The sequence below is a fragment of the Phaethon lepturus genome, unplaced genomic scaffold (genome assembly GCF_000687285.1).
Source record: "Phaethon lepturus isolate BGI_N335 unplaced genomic scaffold, ASM68728v1 scaffold2723, whole genome shotgun sequence".
Lineage (NCBI taxonomy): Eukaryota > Metazoa > Chordata > Aves > Phaethontiformes > Phaethontidae > Phaethon > Phaethon lepturus.
The window spans coordinates 9014-24980 of NW_010529567.1; the positions used below are offsets into that span (position 1 = coordinate 9014).

Sequence of the window (15967 nt, forward strand, 5' to 3'; positions counted from 1 at the left end):
TTTAGCCTGGAAAAAAAGGAGGTTGTGATGAGGTGGGTGTTGGTCTCTTCTCCCAAGTAACAAGTGACAGAACAAGAGGAAATGGCCTCAAGTTGTTCCAGGAGATGTTTAGATTGGATATTAGGAAAAATTTTTTCACCTAAAGGGGCTGTCAAGCATTGGAACAGGCTGCCCAAGGAAGTGGTTGAGTCACCATCTCTGGAGGTATTTAAAAGACATGTAGATGTGGTGCTTAGGGACATGGTTTAGTGGTGGATTTGGCAGTGCTAGGTTAACGGTTGGACTTAATGATCTTAATAGTCTTTTCCAACCTAAATGATTCTTTGATTCTGTAAGAAGAAAGCTAACATAGAGGACTTAAAACTGATTTGCTGTAGCATCTGGTAGATGTGGGCCCTTATGAATGTGCAAAGGTTCCTGGCCAAGAGGGGAACAAGAGGGGGAGCTGGTCTCATTCTTGCTGGTTTTATGAAGCATGCTTAAATCCCCTGGGAGATCTGGCACCAAAAGTAAAACTGCCTCAACTATTGACTTGTGGAGCAAAAGTCAGCTGTCCCCTGGAACGCTCTGTGCAACCTTTGTACAAGATGCCACTCTGGTGTCAAGCTTGTGGCGGATCGCCTGGGAAGGTATGGCTAGAGGGTAAAGGGAACTATGGTCTCCAGTCTTTCTCTTTGCCCCTGTCCCCCCCATCCCCTAGGTGGGGTATTGCAGCTTTGTGGAGTTAGATGAACTTGTGGACCAAAAGTCAGACTACTTGAAAGCAAAAGAATAGGGTAGATAAATGCATCTAAGTAGTGGAAGCTTACTTGGGTTACATGACCCTGCCATTTCTGTCTGCTTTGGGAAGAGTCCACTGCCTCCTTTGCATAGCAGAGTGTAAAAAGATCCTGCAGTGCAGCAGGGTGTTGCAAGTTTTTTAGCATTACAAAGCTAATAGTCTCAATAGCCTGTGTCCTCATGGCTTGTGCTGAGGCTTAAACTTTTTGACTCTGTCTAGCATGAAGTTGTAACTGCAGGATTTCTGTAAGCAAGAGCATTGTGAAGGGAGTGTTGCATGCCCTTTCTGAGCACCAACCAGGTTTTGCAAAACAAAAGGTGGCAGGGCTAGATTTTTATTATCTGTTTGAGAGGATTTGGAAGATTAAAACTTACTTTCTCAGCTAGTGTATATGGCTGAGACCATTAGCCAAATATGTTCTTACTCTATATAATAAGTGACTTAACTGGTTATAGATATTTTAATTCATTGAATACAGTGGTTCAAGTCTAGTCAGAGAACGATTGTGTCAATGTATTTGCTGGTCCACCTGTACCCCCAAATCCATTTAGTAGAAGAAATGTAGACATGGAGGTACTGTGAATAGTTTCTTCCTTGAACAATGTTTCATTTTGGTACTTCCCCAGAACTTTTATGGCCATACCACTGCTGAGGATGGTGTGTAGCCGGAAAGTACTGAGTTACTCCTGCAGGTAAAATTAGTTCCTGGAACAGCTATTGACTTAGCAGCAGTGGAACTGAGAAAAGATGTGAATATACTGGCAGGGTAGGTTGTGATTTAGCAAGAACTGATATAGTAATCAGTGTTTGGCGGTTCCTGAGAAGTTATGTGGTGGGGGTAATGAGTCAGGATACTGACGCTTCAGAAGAAAACTGCATCCCCAAAGGCCCCACAGCTTTGTTGGACGGGAGAGATACAAACTGCATCGTTTAGCATTGGTCTGGATCCTTTCTGTGCAGACCAGTGAGGACCATCTGTATGCTGTTAAAGTATGCCTTTGATACTGCTTAAGGACTGGAGAGTAAGTTGTTAATATCCTGATCTTTTGGTATGAGCTCATTTGTGCCAGGTCACCTGCCTGTCTTGGAAATGCCTACTGTAACAGTATTCCTAGAAATAGGATTAAGTCTTGTGAGAGAGGAATTAATGTGCATAATGGGGAGCCACAAAGTCAGTCGTCTTTGGCTGACCTTTCTGTCCCTTCGCAAAGCTGCTGTGTAGAGAAAAAGATCCAGGCTAGAAGGGCTACTCTGTCATCACGGGCAGGCTTTTGGGGCAGCAAAGGGGTTGTAATTGTTAACCCAGTAAAAATGAAGCCTGACGTAGGAGATAGAAGGGCTATTTAAAAGCACTGTGTGGAACTGAGTCAACTGAAGGTCAAGAAAGCCTCTTGGCCTGAGAACAGGTTAAACTGGCTCCAGCCCCATCAGGGTTCGAAATGAGAGGAGTCTCCTGACGCCTGCCCATGTGGTTCTGCCACGGGGGTTTGCCTGGAGCAGAGCTGCTGGAAAGGAGAGCAGAGTTCATATCACCTATTTCAATCTCATTCTCCCAGCCCTCCCCACTAGAAAATAGCATGTTAACCCCAGTGAGCTGGCAGCCCTTCCCAAGGGCAAGGGAAGAGGCTCTTTGCACTTGTACGCTAGAGCTGGTGATTTGGCCTGTTTCTCTGCTGCCCAGAGCTCTAAAATACCAACACAGGAGCAGTCGCAGAGTCAAGGGAAATTTCAGTTTTGTTCAGCTTGGAAAAATCTTGGGTGCAGTCCTTTTTGGACTGAAGCTGGACTTAAATGAGACTTCCCATGACTGCAAATGCTGTTTTGCTTTTTAGCGGAGTTAGCTGTATGCAGGCCTTAGTTTGACATAACCCAGTTAGGATTTTTTTTTTTGCTTCAGTATGGTGCAACTATTCTGAAAGAAGACAAGATGAGCTAATGTGTCTGTCGGCTCTGTGAATGTGTGGTATGTGCTTAGGGGCTGTTGTCTCTCTGAGCTCCTGGAGCGTCCCATGCAGCCATGACTCGGTGGCTGGTGTGCAAGTAGCAAGGCTGACAGAGGCCTATTAGGCTCTTGGTGGCTGTGAATCTGAACTGGAACGTCTGTGAAGCACCGAGTTGGCTCTCTGAAGACTGGCAAGCAGAGTTGGGAAGTACTGACTAGCACTGGGTGTTTTTTTGATTATTAAATACACTGAGACAATGTTTCTTCAGAGGAACTGTGTTGTAGATATACCTGAGAAATATGGGTGATGATTACCTGGTGGAGATACTTTTTGAAAATCACAACCTGTCTTTGATTAACTGTTGCTTTTTTAGGTGACTTTTTTCTTAAGTGAATACTACATTTGTGAAACTAATATTTTATTTCTCTTCAACAGTGGGCCACTATACGGATAGAAAAAGGTGTCAAAAAACCACAGCCACAGATGCTAAAGACTCCTGCTGCTAATGGTGAGAGCTTGGGGTAACATAAAATTGATAAGACTAATGTTAGTAGAACTGGGTCCTTTTCAAATGGAGAAGTTAGATGTGTGCACGAGAGAACTGGAGAAGAGGGGGGGTGGTTACAAGCTAACTGCTACACCTAATTGTTTTGCAATGCTACTGGCGCAAGAACTGTTCCTGCAGAATGATATGCTTCTTTTACTGGCTTGTACTGAATGGCTGAAAAATCAGGGGAAGAGGAAATGAAGGGTATGAAATAACATTAAGTTTAACAAAACAAAGTAGAGCTTAAGATGGAGACTCATCAGTTGAGGGAAATTTTTGAGTTGCAATATGAGGTTGACTTTTGTCTTGAAATCTGTCTTTAGATAGCTGCTTGCAGGGTTGCTGGGCACCTGTCTCAGTCCTAACAGCATCAGAGTACATTTAATCTCTGAGGAGATCTGATTGTTTAGTGAACAGCACTTTTCTTGCCCAAGCTCAGTGCTTTTTCTGTTGTAGGACTGCTGGATGGAATTGTGCGGTGTTATACTTGTTCCCTTTTTTCAGTCTGCTGCTGTTCACCTTTTGCCCCCTGGAGTTATCTCAGTGTTTCCCAGATGAACTTCTCACACTCATTATCTGTAGAAAGACAGCTGAAGAATTGCTTCATATTTCTTCCTTTAGCCTAATTTTGAAATGAGCTCTTTTACTATATTTTATTTACTATTTTTTATTTATTTACTATATTTTAACCCATACTGTGCATGGTAGGTCAGAGTTGGCTGTAAGACTTTGGAGCTGTAAGTGCAGTGAGAGCAGTCTGAGTTACTCCAGGAAATAGGGGAAGGCTGAATAAGGCATTGCAGACAGTGCTTGTTTTTTTTCCTCGTTCCTGACTGCCTTGGTATTGCTATTGATTTGCCTGTTTTTGACAGCAGTGTCAGCATTTTCTATGTGCTCCCTCATTAGGCAGCACAGCTGGAAACAGGACCAGCTTGCCAGTTAGTAGACAAGTAAATTGTTGTCTGATTCTATGAATTAGCTCCTGTGAACATGATACAGTAATGGGGACTGAACTGCTGCACCGGTTGTGTCTAAAGGACTAAAAAAACAATACCGTAAACACTGGTACTGCACTATCTGCAGGCCAGGCATGAAACAGGCTCCAATGGTAGCAGATCCAACTGTCAGTTAGCACCTGTAATAAAAAAATGGAGATACGGTACAGCAGCTCTCAAAACAGGTTAAAATTTGTCTTATTTAATTGCTGACTTTAAAGTGGCCAAGAAAAAGTATGTCCCATATCATTCAGTGTCCTGAAAGATGTGAGGGTTTTTTGGGGGTTGGGGGAAGGCAAGGTGAGTGATCCTTCCAAATAATGTCAGTGCTCTGCTATCTATGTTTCACAGGTTCAGTGATGCAGCAATATATCCTTTTTCTTCCTGTAAGGATGATAGTGTCCCATCATGCCATGGGTCAGTGAGAGGGCAAGAGAACCATCTGTGCTGCTTTAGCTGCACAGTAGGAGCTATTGTGTTCATAGATATCTGATCATTCCGGCACATAGTTGTTTATTCTCTAGAACAGAAAGGTAAAGGGAGAGAGGACCCAGGTAGTAGATCATGTTCTATGAGCTATCTTTCAATAAAACTGCAAGTACCTATTTCCCTCTCTATGTGTGACTGAGGGGTGTATAGTGATAATATGTGCTGTAGTTCAGAACCTGTTGCACTACCTTAGTGTACTCCACTGTCTGGAGCATTAGTGATAGTAAAAATGGCCTGAGGTAATTCATACAGATGATTGCATGTGGGCTATGTTCAAGTGGTCTTATGGATGGGGATACACAATCGCAATGGTGGCCAGAAGCACACTTTCTAATATCCTTCTTATATTTGAAATTAAAATTAAAACCTTTCCCCACTGTAGGTGGCCCTTACTGCAGTAAGCTGGAGTCTAACTATTCCTTACTTGAGAAGGTATGGGGAGCTGGGGAGATGTGGAGTCTGCAGTCCCAAGCTGTGCTCTGTATATTGCTCTTGGGAACTTTTTAAGCATAGGACTGACTTGTGATTAGGAGTCTGGGTTCCTGTATGTGAATGAAAGTACTTGAGGGCCAGGGCAGGTATAGTCTAACAGTGCAGTATATAAGTTGATATGCCCTGAAGTGACAGAACGTGAGCAGGTGGAGAGGCCCAACTGCATTACACAATATTTACACAGAGGGAGGAGAAATTCTGGGTGATAATGAATTACAGAACAGCTGATTAAAACAGGGTAAAGGTAAGTGACTATGTGTGTAAATGCATATACATGTTTAAGTGCTGCAGGGGAATGTGTAGCACCTCTTCCATCTTCCCTGACCATCCAGTCCTCACTAGGAGGTGGGTAAGGATAGGAGGGAGCATTGCAGATGCATGTGCAAGGTCAAGTTTTCCTGTTCCCAGGCTGTTGTGGTTTAACTCCAGCCAGCAACTAAACTCCACACAGCCACTCACTCACTACCTCCATGGCAGGATGGGGGAGAAAATTTGGAAGACTAAAAGTGAGAAAACTCGTGGGTTGGGATAAAGACAGTTTAATAGGTAAAGCAAAAGCTGCATGCACAAGCAAAGCAAAACAAGGCATTAATTCACTACTTCCCATGGGCAGGCAGGTGTTCAGCCACCCCAGCAAAGCAGGGCTTCATCATGCATAATGGTTACTTGGGAAGACAAATGCTGTAACTCCAAACATCCCTCCTTCCTTCTTCCCCCAGCTTTATATGCTGAGCACAATGTCATATGGTATGGAATATCCCTTTGGTCAGCATGGGTCAGCTGTACCAGCTGTGTCCTCTCCCAACTTCTTGTGCACCCCAGCCTCCTCGCTGGTGGGATAGTGCGAGAAGCAGAAAAGGCCTTGACTCTGTGTAAGCACTGCTCAGCAGTGACTAAAACATCCTTGAATTATCAACAGTGTTTTCGGCACAAATCCAAAACATAGCCCCATACTAGCTACTCTGAAGAAAATTAACTCTATCCCAGCCAAAACCAGCACACAGGCAGAGCAAAAATGGTCCTCCCCCAAAGACCTTAAAATATAGTGTCCCTCAATATGAAAGACAAGAGAGAGCATGATTGAGACACATTTCTCTGCAGTACCAAATCCAGCGTATTTCACATCTGTTGGCAGAAATGGCAGCCAGTGCTCCTGTGTTGGTATAGTGCTAAACAATAGTCCTAAGAAAAGTTGGCTGGTGTAGTTGTTGTGTGGGGAATTACCTGGTGCTGTCACCTCAAGGTCCCTCTTGGGGACCCTCCAATGGTAGCTCTTGGGTGAGCAGATAGTTGGAGGCTAAATGTCTCTCTCAGCTGTTGGTGTGGGTGTTGGCGGTGTCAAAAGGCACTCCTCTTCAAGTTTGTGGGCTTAAACTCAAAGTCGCTGTTAAGTCAGAGTTTTGAAAGTGTCATCCACTAAAAGAAAACTTATGCGAATAATGTGACTATAAGTAGATGGTGTCAAATTTGAGCCTTGTATAATTAGCTGACTAGAGTATGTGAGCACAAGCTTGGGGCTTGTGCTGTTGCACTGAGAAAAGCAGTGGCTACAGCTTTTTTGGTTGAGGGTGATGTTTGCTGTAATCCTGCATAATGCTGCCTTTTAGCTGCCATTAGCAAACTCAGCTCTGCCCATGGCCAAGGGATTAAAGGACATGAAGTGTTACTTCTGATTACAAGAAGTCTAAGTACATCACCTGAGCAGCATGTGTTTAATTCTGTTCATAATACTTTTGGGTGCTGCTGAGATCTTGGCTCAGAGTAGCTTATCCCAAGGCTGCAAGCCAGCTTGCACATGGGGGTGTCGTGTGACAATGACAGCGCAGGCTGGTGAGGCGAGACATTACAGCTGTGCTATTTCGGCTGTGCCAGCAGTGTGTTAAACTTGAACTCTGGGCTGGTTTCAGCCAAGAAGCAGGAGCCAGGGGAGCCAACTGCTTGGCTGATGCTGAACCAGGGGCTGGGTAAGGAGAAAGTGTTCCCAGTTCTCTGGGAACTGGAGAGAGGAGTTGTATTTGTGTGATGGGTGCTAGAGAGTTCCCCAGCTAGTTTCTCAGCTACGACCTGTCTCTCACCCCATCAGCAGCATGGAGCAGGCAGGTTGGAGTGGCTTACCTACAGTCCTGGCTGTTTCACAGCTTAGAGGTTTAAGGGACTGACTGAGAGAAAAATTGAACCACAAACTAGAGGTCTAGTTTGGGTTTAAAATAAGACACAAGTGTAGTCCGTCCTGCTCAATGTTTGATGTGATGCATGTTTGTATAATTTAGATCCCAAAGGGCATGTGGGTGTTTGGGTGTGCCATATTAACAATTTATATTTATAAGCTAGTGATAGGACAAAGCACTGAGATGTCCACTGTTGAAATTGCAAGTTGTGGCTGCCAAGTTCAGAGCTGAAGGTGCTAAAAGGTTTTGTTGCAGTGTGACATCTCTCTTGCATGTTGTTCTTTAGTGTTTGCCTCAGTGACTTGAGCGACTTGTAACTTGGAGCTTCTTGTGTTATCCCATTTGTATGCTACAGTGCAATACAAAGAATTTCCATGTCACTTGAAACTTAAACGTTGAGTGTGATTTGCACAGCAAATATATTCACAGAGTTTTTCTGCTAGCAAGATTTCCTTGGCATGTGGATTTCCACATTGTAGGATGTGTATTTGTGGGAGGCTGCCTAGTAGCTTGAAACAGGTGGGTGCTTCCTCCTTTTCCATTTTTTCATCCTAACATGGAAACACAGAGATTATGCAATTTGTCAGAGGATCTCTGACAGAGTGGCAGCCTGAACTTGGACCTCTGTAATCCTAGTTGAGTGTCTCAGGGGATGGTTGTTCTGGTTCAATGTTATTCTAGATTTCTTCAGTCATCAATTTCTGGAGCCAGAGTTGCCTACCAGAAAGCAGCTACTTGATCTGTATATTTAACTTACACAATTTGTCCTTGCCTTTGAAAGCTCTATTGAGAAAGTGGTGCTTATCAGGCGATAAGTATAAAAAACTAAAAGAGAGGAGGGAATACTTGCTACTTGTACTGCAATTCTGAACTCTCCAGGTTTATTTTCCATTGCTGGGTATTATGTGGGCAGAGTTCAACTGAAACACAACTGTTAATACCAATCTAAATTATATCAAGGCACCTGTAAGCACAACTTTCTTTGACTTAGTCTTTGTTGGAGGGTTTTTCTTTGTTTGAGTTAAAATAAAAAAACTAGTGTGGTCCTGCCTGCTCACAGACAAGACTTCTGCTGTGAAGGGAGGGAAGTGCATTTGTTTCAAAGCTGGTCCATACACAGATTTTAGGTAGCTGTTGCATTCTGGGGCTTTGGCAGGTAGCAGCTGTATGTAGCTGTGGGATGCCAGAATGTCTGACAAAAGACCGGCCTAAGGAACATGGAGGAGACTGAATGCCCCGAAATACACAGACCACCAGGAGAAAGGAGTGGAAAGGTCAAGGTCTCACTTGGTTTCCTCTGGAAGCATAAGATGGATAAAATTGCTGAGTTGAGGACTTGTCAGATGGTGGGAAAGGATTTGCCTTCTTGCTTCAGCTTCAGTAGGCAACAGAGCTTGGTATTTGCAGCTCAAGGTGTTTATGTGAGGAAGGGGAGCTAGAACTGGCTTAACTAAAGAGTATACTGTGTTCAGCTACCCATCTGATCTTGCTGTCAAGGGGCTCCAACAGTAAATTTGTCTCCTCGAGTAATGCAGAGCAGTGAGTGATTTGGAGGATGACTGTTACTGTATAGAATTATTTGCTCATACAGTTACCCTTTCCTTCCCAAGGTATCATTGAAAGAGATGAAACGCCTATGGAGAAAGAAATTGCACGTCTGCATCGAGTGGACTTTGAATTCTCTGACATATTCTACTTCTGCAGAAAAGGGTTTGAGGCCATTGTGGAAGATGAAGTCACCCAAAGGTTTTCCTCTGAAGAGCTGGTCTCCTGGAATCTCCTTACAAGGACTAATGTCAACTTCCACTACATCAGCCTGAGGCTGACTGTTGTGTGGGTCATTGGGGTTATAGTGCGGTACTGCTTCCTGCTGCCCTTACGGTAAGCTCATGGGTGCTGAGGGATTTTCATCAGTCTGAGCATATGTAAATGTGTGTTTTCTTGGGAAACATAATATCAGCTTTTTTAACCCAAAAAAGGGGTATCTGCATTAGCAGATACAGAAGATGAACCAGCTTAAACTCTCCTTTGAATGGTTTAGAAGCCATTCAGAACTTTTTTATCTTGCCATTTACTGTGAAGAGTAGATTAGGGCTAGTGGTTATCTTTTCTGTGAATGCTTCCCCGAAGTCATCTGTATTGGCAACATAAGTGTAAGTTGGGCAAGCTCTAAAACTCCCAGATACTATATGCATTGGAGTGTCTGAATCTGGTGCCTTTGCTAGACCATGATTTTGAGCAAAGTGTCAGAGAGTACTGAGTTAGAGAGCTGGATATGTCAAGTTTCTGAGGAATAACTGAATTCCTGCAATCCGTTTCCATTTTAAAGGGGAAGGTGATACTAAAATCGGCAAAACTACTTATTTTGATTTAATGTCTTACTTTGTCTGTAGCTTTACCCTTGCTGCCATTGGGATTACCTCAATGATTGCGGGGACAACAATGGTAGGGCAGCTGCCAAATAGCAGGTAGGTACTGTGTGTGGTGTGTGAGGGACAAACTTGCCAAATTGCATCGGTGCAAACAGCTCAAGATTAGGCACTGGACAGATTTTACAAGTGAAAGACTACTGATAGTCCACTGCACCCACAAACTTGTGGCATTTTGAACTTGGGTTGAGACTGACTTTTTGCCAGGCTTGGCACTGAGGTTGGTGATTTCTGATGGGTTCCTTATGCTGTCATGAGAGACTTAAAGGGAGTATTGTAGGGGAGATAATGGTGCTGGGTTAAAAAATACCCAGTGAGGAGATGACAGTCTTGCCTAGGTAAGTGAGATCAAGGGTATGACATGTCTTGGCTGAGCTGCTGTAGCAAGTAAGTGGTAGAGCTGGGAATATCCTTCTCTGCTTGAGAGTACCAGGAAAATTTCAGCTCTGAATTGTGTTGAATAGGCTGGAGAATATTGCATGCGTGTCTAGGTGCTTTCCAGGATGCTCCAGATGCCTGTGATTTCTTACAGTGTGAAAAACTATCTGAGTGAAGTGGTCCACCTCACGTGTTCCCGCATCCTTGTCAGAGCTCTGTCTGGTACTATCCATTACCATAACAAGTGAGTGAGCTGTCTTTGTGATATCAACAGTGTGTATATTCTATGTGTCTGAGTATCCCATTCGAAATGGGGCAGCTCTTTCCTGACCTGCAGGTTAATGTCGCACTAGAGGCTGACTCACCTGACAGCTTTATGGAACTGTTGTGTGTATAATGTGGTGCTAAGTGCACTAGTAGTCTAACAAAAAATTATGTAATTGCAGGGAAAACAAACCTCAGAAAGGAGGAATTTGTGTTGCAAACCACACATCACCGATAGACGCAATCATTTTGACAAATGATGGATGCTATGCAATGGTATGAGATCCATGATGACCAGAGCAGAGGGAGAGAGATCAGGAAAGGGAAAGATTGTGGGATATTGATTGTGGAGTTAGCACTTAACTTTCACAGTAGAGGCGTTAACTTGAGTGCTAATCAGTGGGACGAAGTATAAATGTTCAAGTTGGTCTACAAGTTATGTGCTGGTAAAGCTAGGCTCTTCATCTGGTGAAATCCTTGAGGTATGCTTCCATGCGTGTATCTAGATCCTTTCAAGTGAATGCATTTTAGTGGGCTATTTTAGAATAGTTTTTGTGGGCACTACCCAATCCTGGTTTGCAGTCTCCAGGGGGTTTGGGCTTTTTTTGAGGGAGGGTGAAGGAGAGGAAGTTTTGCTTTTCATGTATCTGATATGCTGATGTGCCTTATTGGGCTTGCAGGTTGGCCAGGTTCACGGTGGACTAATGGGAGTTATTCAGAGAGCCACAGTCAAGGCCTGTCCTCACGTCTGGTTTGAACGCTCGGAAATCAAAGACCGCCATCTAGTGACAAAAAGGTGAGGTGTGGGCTGGAGCAGGGGATTGCAGTGGTAGTGTAACGCCGGTACCTAGTAGTGCCTGGGAGGCCACGCCTGGGTATGTAATCCCCGAAGAGTCACTGAACAAAGACCTAGATGAGGCATTAAAGCTTTGGAAAGGCAGAAGCCCAAGAAGCTGATGAGGTTGCAATGGGAAGCGGGGAACTTGAAACCTTGGCATCTCGAGAGGGCAAAAGACCAACTTGCGAAAGCACCATCTTTTAGCAGGAGCCATATCTGATTGTCTTATTCCAAACAATGACTTCTGCTTATGAATTCTAATTACAGGGATAGGAATAATCTGTAATTTGACATTACTGTAGGCTGGAATGATGCAGGGTGTTGCAAAATGGTAGATGTGGATAGGAGTAGAAGCAGTTGGTATAGTAGTGGCTCAATAGCAGCTCTTGGAGTGAGTTGGAGGGCTGGTGTGCAGCAAACAGGATCATTCAGAATGACCTGAATATGCTTGCTTTTGTGGGCTTTGGTACAGTAGACAGCTCAAAATGCCAAGTCCCCAGGTCAGCAAGGAAGGCTTGGAAAGTTTATACAGGGTGAAAGTTCAGACCAAAGGTTCTGGTAAAGTCTGGATTACCGCAGACTGTCACAAAACATCTCATTTGGGTATCCATCAGCATAATAACTAATGTCTGATAAATTCAGGTATATGTTTTGAAAGGATGTGAAGACAGTTCAAATCCTGGCACTTTATGTTGAAGAGAAATACTGAAGAAAAAATGGGCTTTTTCTGTGACACAGACTGTCTCAACTTCATTTGAAATTGTGAGCTGCTAGAAATAAGAAGCTTTGTTTTGGTGAGAGGTAAAGATATGTCTGGTTATAAAAATGAGCTGCTTGCAAAGGCAGTTTTCTGCAGAATGTCACCAAAGGCATACCTGTGAACACTGTAGTATAGTGATAGACATTCTTAATAATTTTTAAGGAACTTTCAGGTTAATTTTGACAGGTTAACTCCTTTACCACCTCATTGGCCTCTGCACAGCAGGACAGCTTTGCCAAGTCATCCAAAGGGTTATTCAAGTAGTGTGAGCTGTAGGTATTTAGGAGTCCTCTTTTTAAGAAATCTTCAGAGTTAATTGGACTGACTTAATGGCATACATTTGTTGGCTTCCCCGATAGTCATTAATAAAATAATATATAGAGAAAAAACCCCTCAGTGTAATGTGCCAGGGGCCTAAGGAGTGGCTTGCACAAAGCTTCAGGTTTGTCAGAAACAGAATAGTGAGTACAAATTAGGGTCCAGTAAAAGGCTTTTGTTTCAAACAAATGTGTTTATATGTAAAGATATTTTTAATGCAACTACCTGGGGAAAGAATAATGGAAAGGAGCTGTTTTTTAAGCTTTCCTACTGCTTTCACAGACTCAGGGAACATGTGGCGGATAAAAGCAAGCTCCCAATCTTAATTTTTCCAGAAGGTAAGAAGCTGAACTGCTCCTTATATCCATTCAATGTAGATGTCATCCCTGTTATCTTTTCATGGCTTCTGGTGCTCAAATGTATGTTCACCTCTAGCTAAGTTTTTATGAGGGCATTCCTATTTTTCATCTTTAATATGAGATTGCATGAAGACAACAAAATACTGTCCCTGGCTGTTGGATCTCCTGGCAGAAGCTGTAGGCATAAGAACGGGAAGATTGTTTCTTTTGCCCTGTGAATATCAATTCACTGCCCTATGGATCTAATCTCAGCCTAGTGTTTTTATCTCATATGTTCTGGCTTCATTCAGGGAGTCAGTTACAAGACAAAAGAATGAAAGCAAGCAGGGGAGAGATGCTTAACTTACCCATAAAGGGCCTGCATTTGCTCCTTAGTGAGTGAGTGTAAGACCTGTATGTTGATGTAGTGTTGCTACTAAAATGTGTTAGATTGTGTGAAATGATGAATTCAGTTTTTCTTCTGGGCAGGCACCTGCATAAACAATACATCTGTGATGATGTTCAAGAAGGGGAGCTTTGAAATAGGAGGAACAATCTATCCTGTTGCAATCAAAGTAAGTGGAAATAGCTAGCTGCTGAATTTGAAAGTTTGGGATCTGTTTTTGTCAGGGTGGTAGGAAGCTGTCTCCATACAGCTGCTAATGAAAGCACAGTAGCTCTGGCAATTGGCTATGTGCCATGGATGACTCCTAGAGTATAAGTGGCTGAAATGAGAAAGTCAAGTCCTTCAGCCTATGGAGCCTGGCTGGTAGGATCTGGTGGGGTCAACTTCTTCCTCCAGAAAGCTGGAAGGAAGGGAGATGCAGCTAGTCCTTCCCAGCGGTGAAAGTAAGAGAAGCATGCAGCTTGCAGCAGACTTAGCTCTGTTAGCTTTTTGAGCAGATGGGTGACATCTGCTGCTGGTTCTGTCATGTAATCACACACGGCACTAATAAGCACATGATAATTTTTCTAAAGCCTCATTGTAAGCAAACATGTCAGTTATGAATTTTCTTTTACTCTGGCATGTGACTGAAAGCATCCACCTCAGATCTGGGACAGGCCATAGCGATTTGTGGGGAAAGGGTTTTATCATTTGTTTTTTATGATCCCTTACAGTATGATCCTCAGTTTGGAGATGCATTCTGGAACAGCAGCAAATATAACATTGTGAGCTATCTGCTGCGAATAATGACCAGCTGGGCCATTGTTTGCCACGTGTGGTACATGCCACCAATGGTTAGAAAGGTAATCTAGCATCTAGTTGACTTATCGCTATTTAAGAACCTGACTGTGTCTGCAAGTGCCTCTTTTTATTCTTTTTCCCCAAAACCCCTACCCACCCTATGTCTCCAAATCAGAATTTTATACTGGACTTTTGTTAGTGTTGACTTAGTATGATTTGACTTAGCTTTTCCTGCTGCAGCTTGGCACCATCAGTAGTGCATCAAATATGCAAAGGATAGCAGTAAATATGGTGCTATTCACAGTAGTGATGCTGTTAATGTTCCATCCTGTTGGAGCAAAGTTTTCCCCTAATTTCAACACTTTAGGCGGAAAATGAGCTAAATTATTATCACATTGGAACATCAGACTGAATTGCCATGATAAGGGATGGATCGTTTGGCAACGAGCTAATTTGATGAGGCAGCAGTTGAAAAGTGTTATCCAAGTCTGTTTCAATTCACTTCTCTCTGCTTTGATTGTGTTGAATTTATGACCCTTGAAGGAAGGCGAAGATGCTGTTCAGTTTGCCAACAGAGTGAGGTCAGCCATTGCTCGCCAAGGAGGACTGACTGAACTTCCCTGGTGAGTGATGGCATCCTAGTTAGACTTCATGGACTGTCTGTTGTTAGTTTGATTGAATGGTGATTCCTCCCTTAGCTTTGTGACAGATAACATTCTAACTTTATTCCACTCAGGAGAAAATGAGGGAGTAACTTCACATGTATGTATGTAAAAATAAAAAAGATGCATAAAGGCATGTAACGTTCATGCAGTGAGTTTCACCTAAAGGCTTGATGCTTTTTGAATAGGGCCCCTTCACAGTTATTTCTCATGTTGAGACTCATGCAGAGATTAAGGAGCAGAAGTGAAGTTACTTGACAAAACTGATGAACAACAAAAAATAAAACACAGGGCTTGAGGCTTTCTGCTCTGACTTTATGTCCTACCTCAGTACGTAGCAGCATGATTCCTAGATTTCATAGGACTATATGAAACAAACTTGAGCAAGATTCTGATGAAGAGAATAGGCAAATGGATTCAACTACGAGACCCGGCTGGCCCTCTGAATGATATAAGGCAAGAGGCAGCTATGGTGTTGCACAAGATTGACTGCTTCTACAGTCTAGAGAAATAGCATCCTAGATTGGCAAAGGTTTCTATGGTAGGTATGACCTGATACCAACGTGAGTAGGCTGCTTTAATGGGTTAAACTCAAAATTTGGTCTGCATAAGCATTATAGCTTAAGGTAGATGTTTTAATAGACATGCTTAAACTTGGATGTTCTAGAAGTTCTGAAAAAAAGACGTCTTAATAACCTTGTAGGTTAAGACTCTAAAGTTGACTAAGATAGTTAATATAATACATAGTTTGATAACAATAGTGGTAACAATCATGATGGGTTACTTTTCTCTTTTGCTCTGTTTCAGGGATGGAGGTCTGAAACGAGCAAAAGTTAAAGATACTTTCAAAGAAGAACAGCAGAAAAACTACAGCAAGATGCTAGTGAGAAATGGATCAATAGGAAGTCTGTCTACAGGAACAGAGTCAGACTGAATGGTGGTTCTTGGAAACTAATTTTGCACAGCCAGCCTTCACAGGAATAATGCTTTTTAATTGGAGAAAAAAACCCCCACCATCCAAACAAAAAAAACCCCCTCACAAAAAACCCCTAAAAACCCCAAAACAAAGACTGGAGCAACAGAATCCCTCATCACGTGTATGCATATTCTCTGTATGGCTGGTGCAGAGCCTGCCAAAGGCAGTGCCTCTGTATCTTTCCCTTCCTTTTCACTCTTCTCACTCCCCTGCCCCTCCCCATCTCAGTGTGATGATGCATTCTGGTATTCATGAGCTGAATGTGTGGAGAGTTAAGAGACAAAAGGGAAAAAGCACCACAGTTTTTCTGAGTTTGTAAGGGAAGTACACTGAATAGATGCTATCAGGACACTGGTTGTGAAGATACCCCTTCTTCTTGGTACTTTGAAGCTTTAAACATAAG

General features: G+C 43.0%; 1 protein-coding gene across 1 annotated transcript; it reads left to right on the top strand.

Annotated features, from left to right (window-relative positions):
* Nucleotides 1-3162: 3162 nt before the first annotated feature.
* AGPAT9 (1-acylglycerol-3-phosphate O-acyltransferase 9) lies at nt 3163-15579 on the top strand. Its single transcript, XM_010283969.1, has 11 exons — nt 3163-3232; nt 9026-9296; nt 9809-9883; nt 10377-10466; nt 10669-10762; nt 11167-11282; nt 12685-12740; nt 13230-13315; nt 13860-13988; nt 14470-14549; nt 15396-15579. The coding sequence occupies exons 1-11, from the start codon at nt 3208-3210 to the stop codon at nt 15520-15522; spliced, it is 1149 nt and encodes a 382-aa protein (XP_010282271.1). The 5' UTR covers nt 3163-3207; the 3' UTR covers nt 15523-15579.
* The last annotated feature ends 388 nt before the right edge of the window (nt 15580-15967 follow it).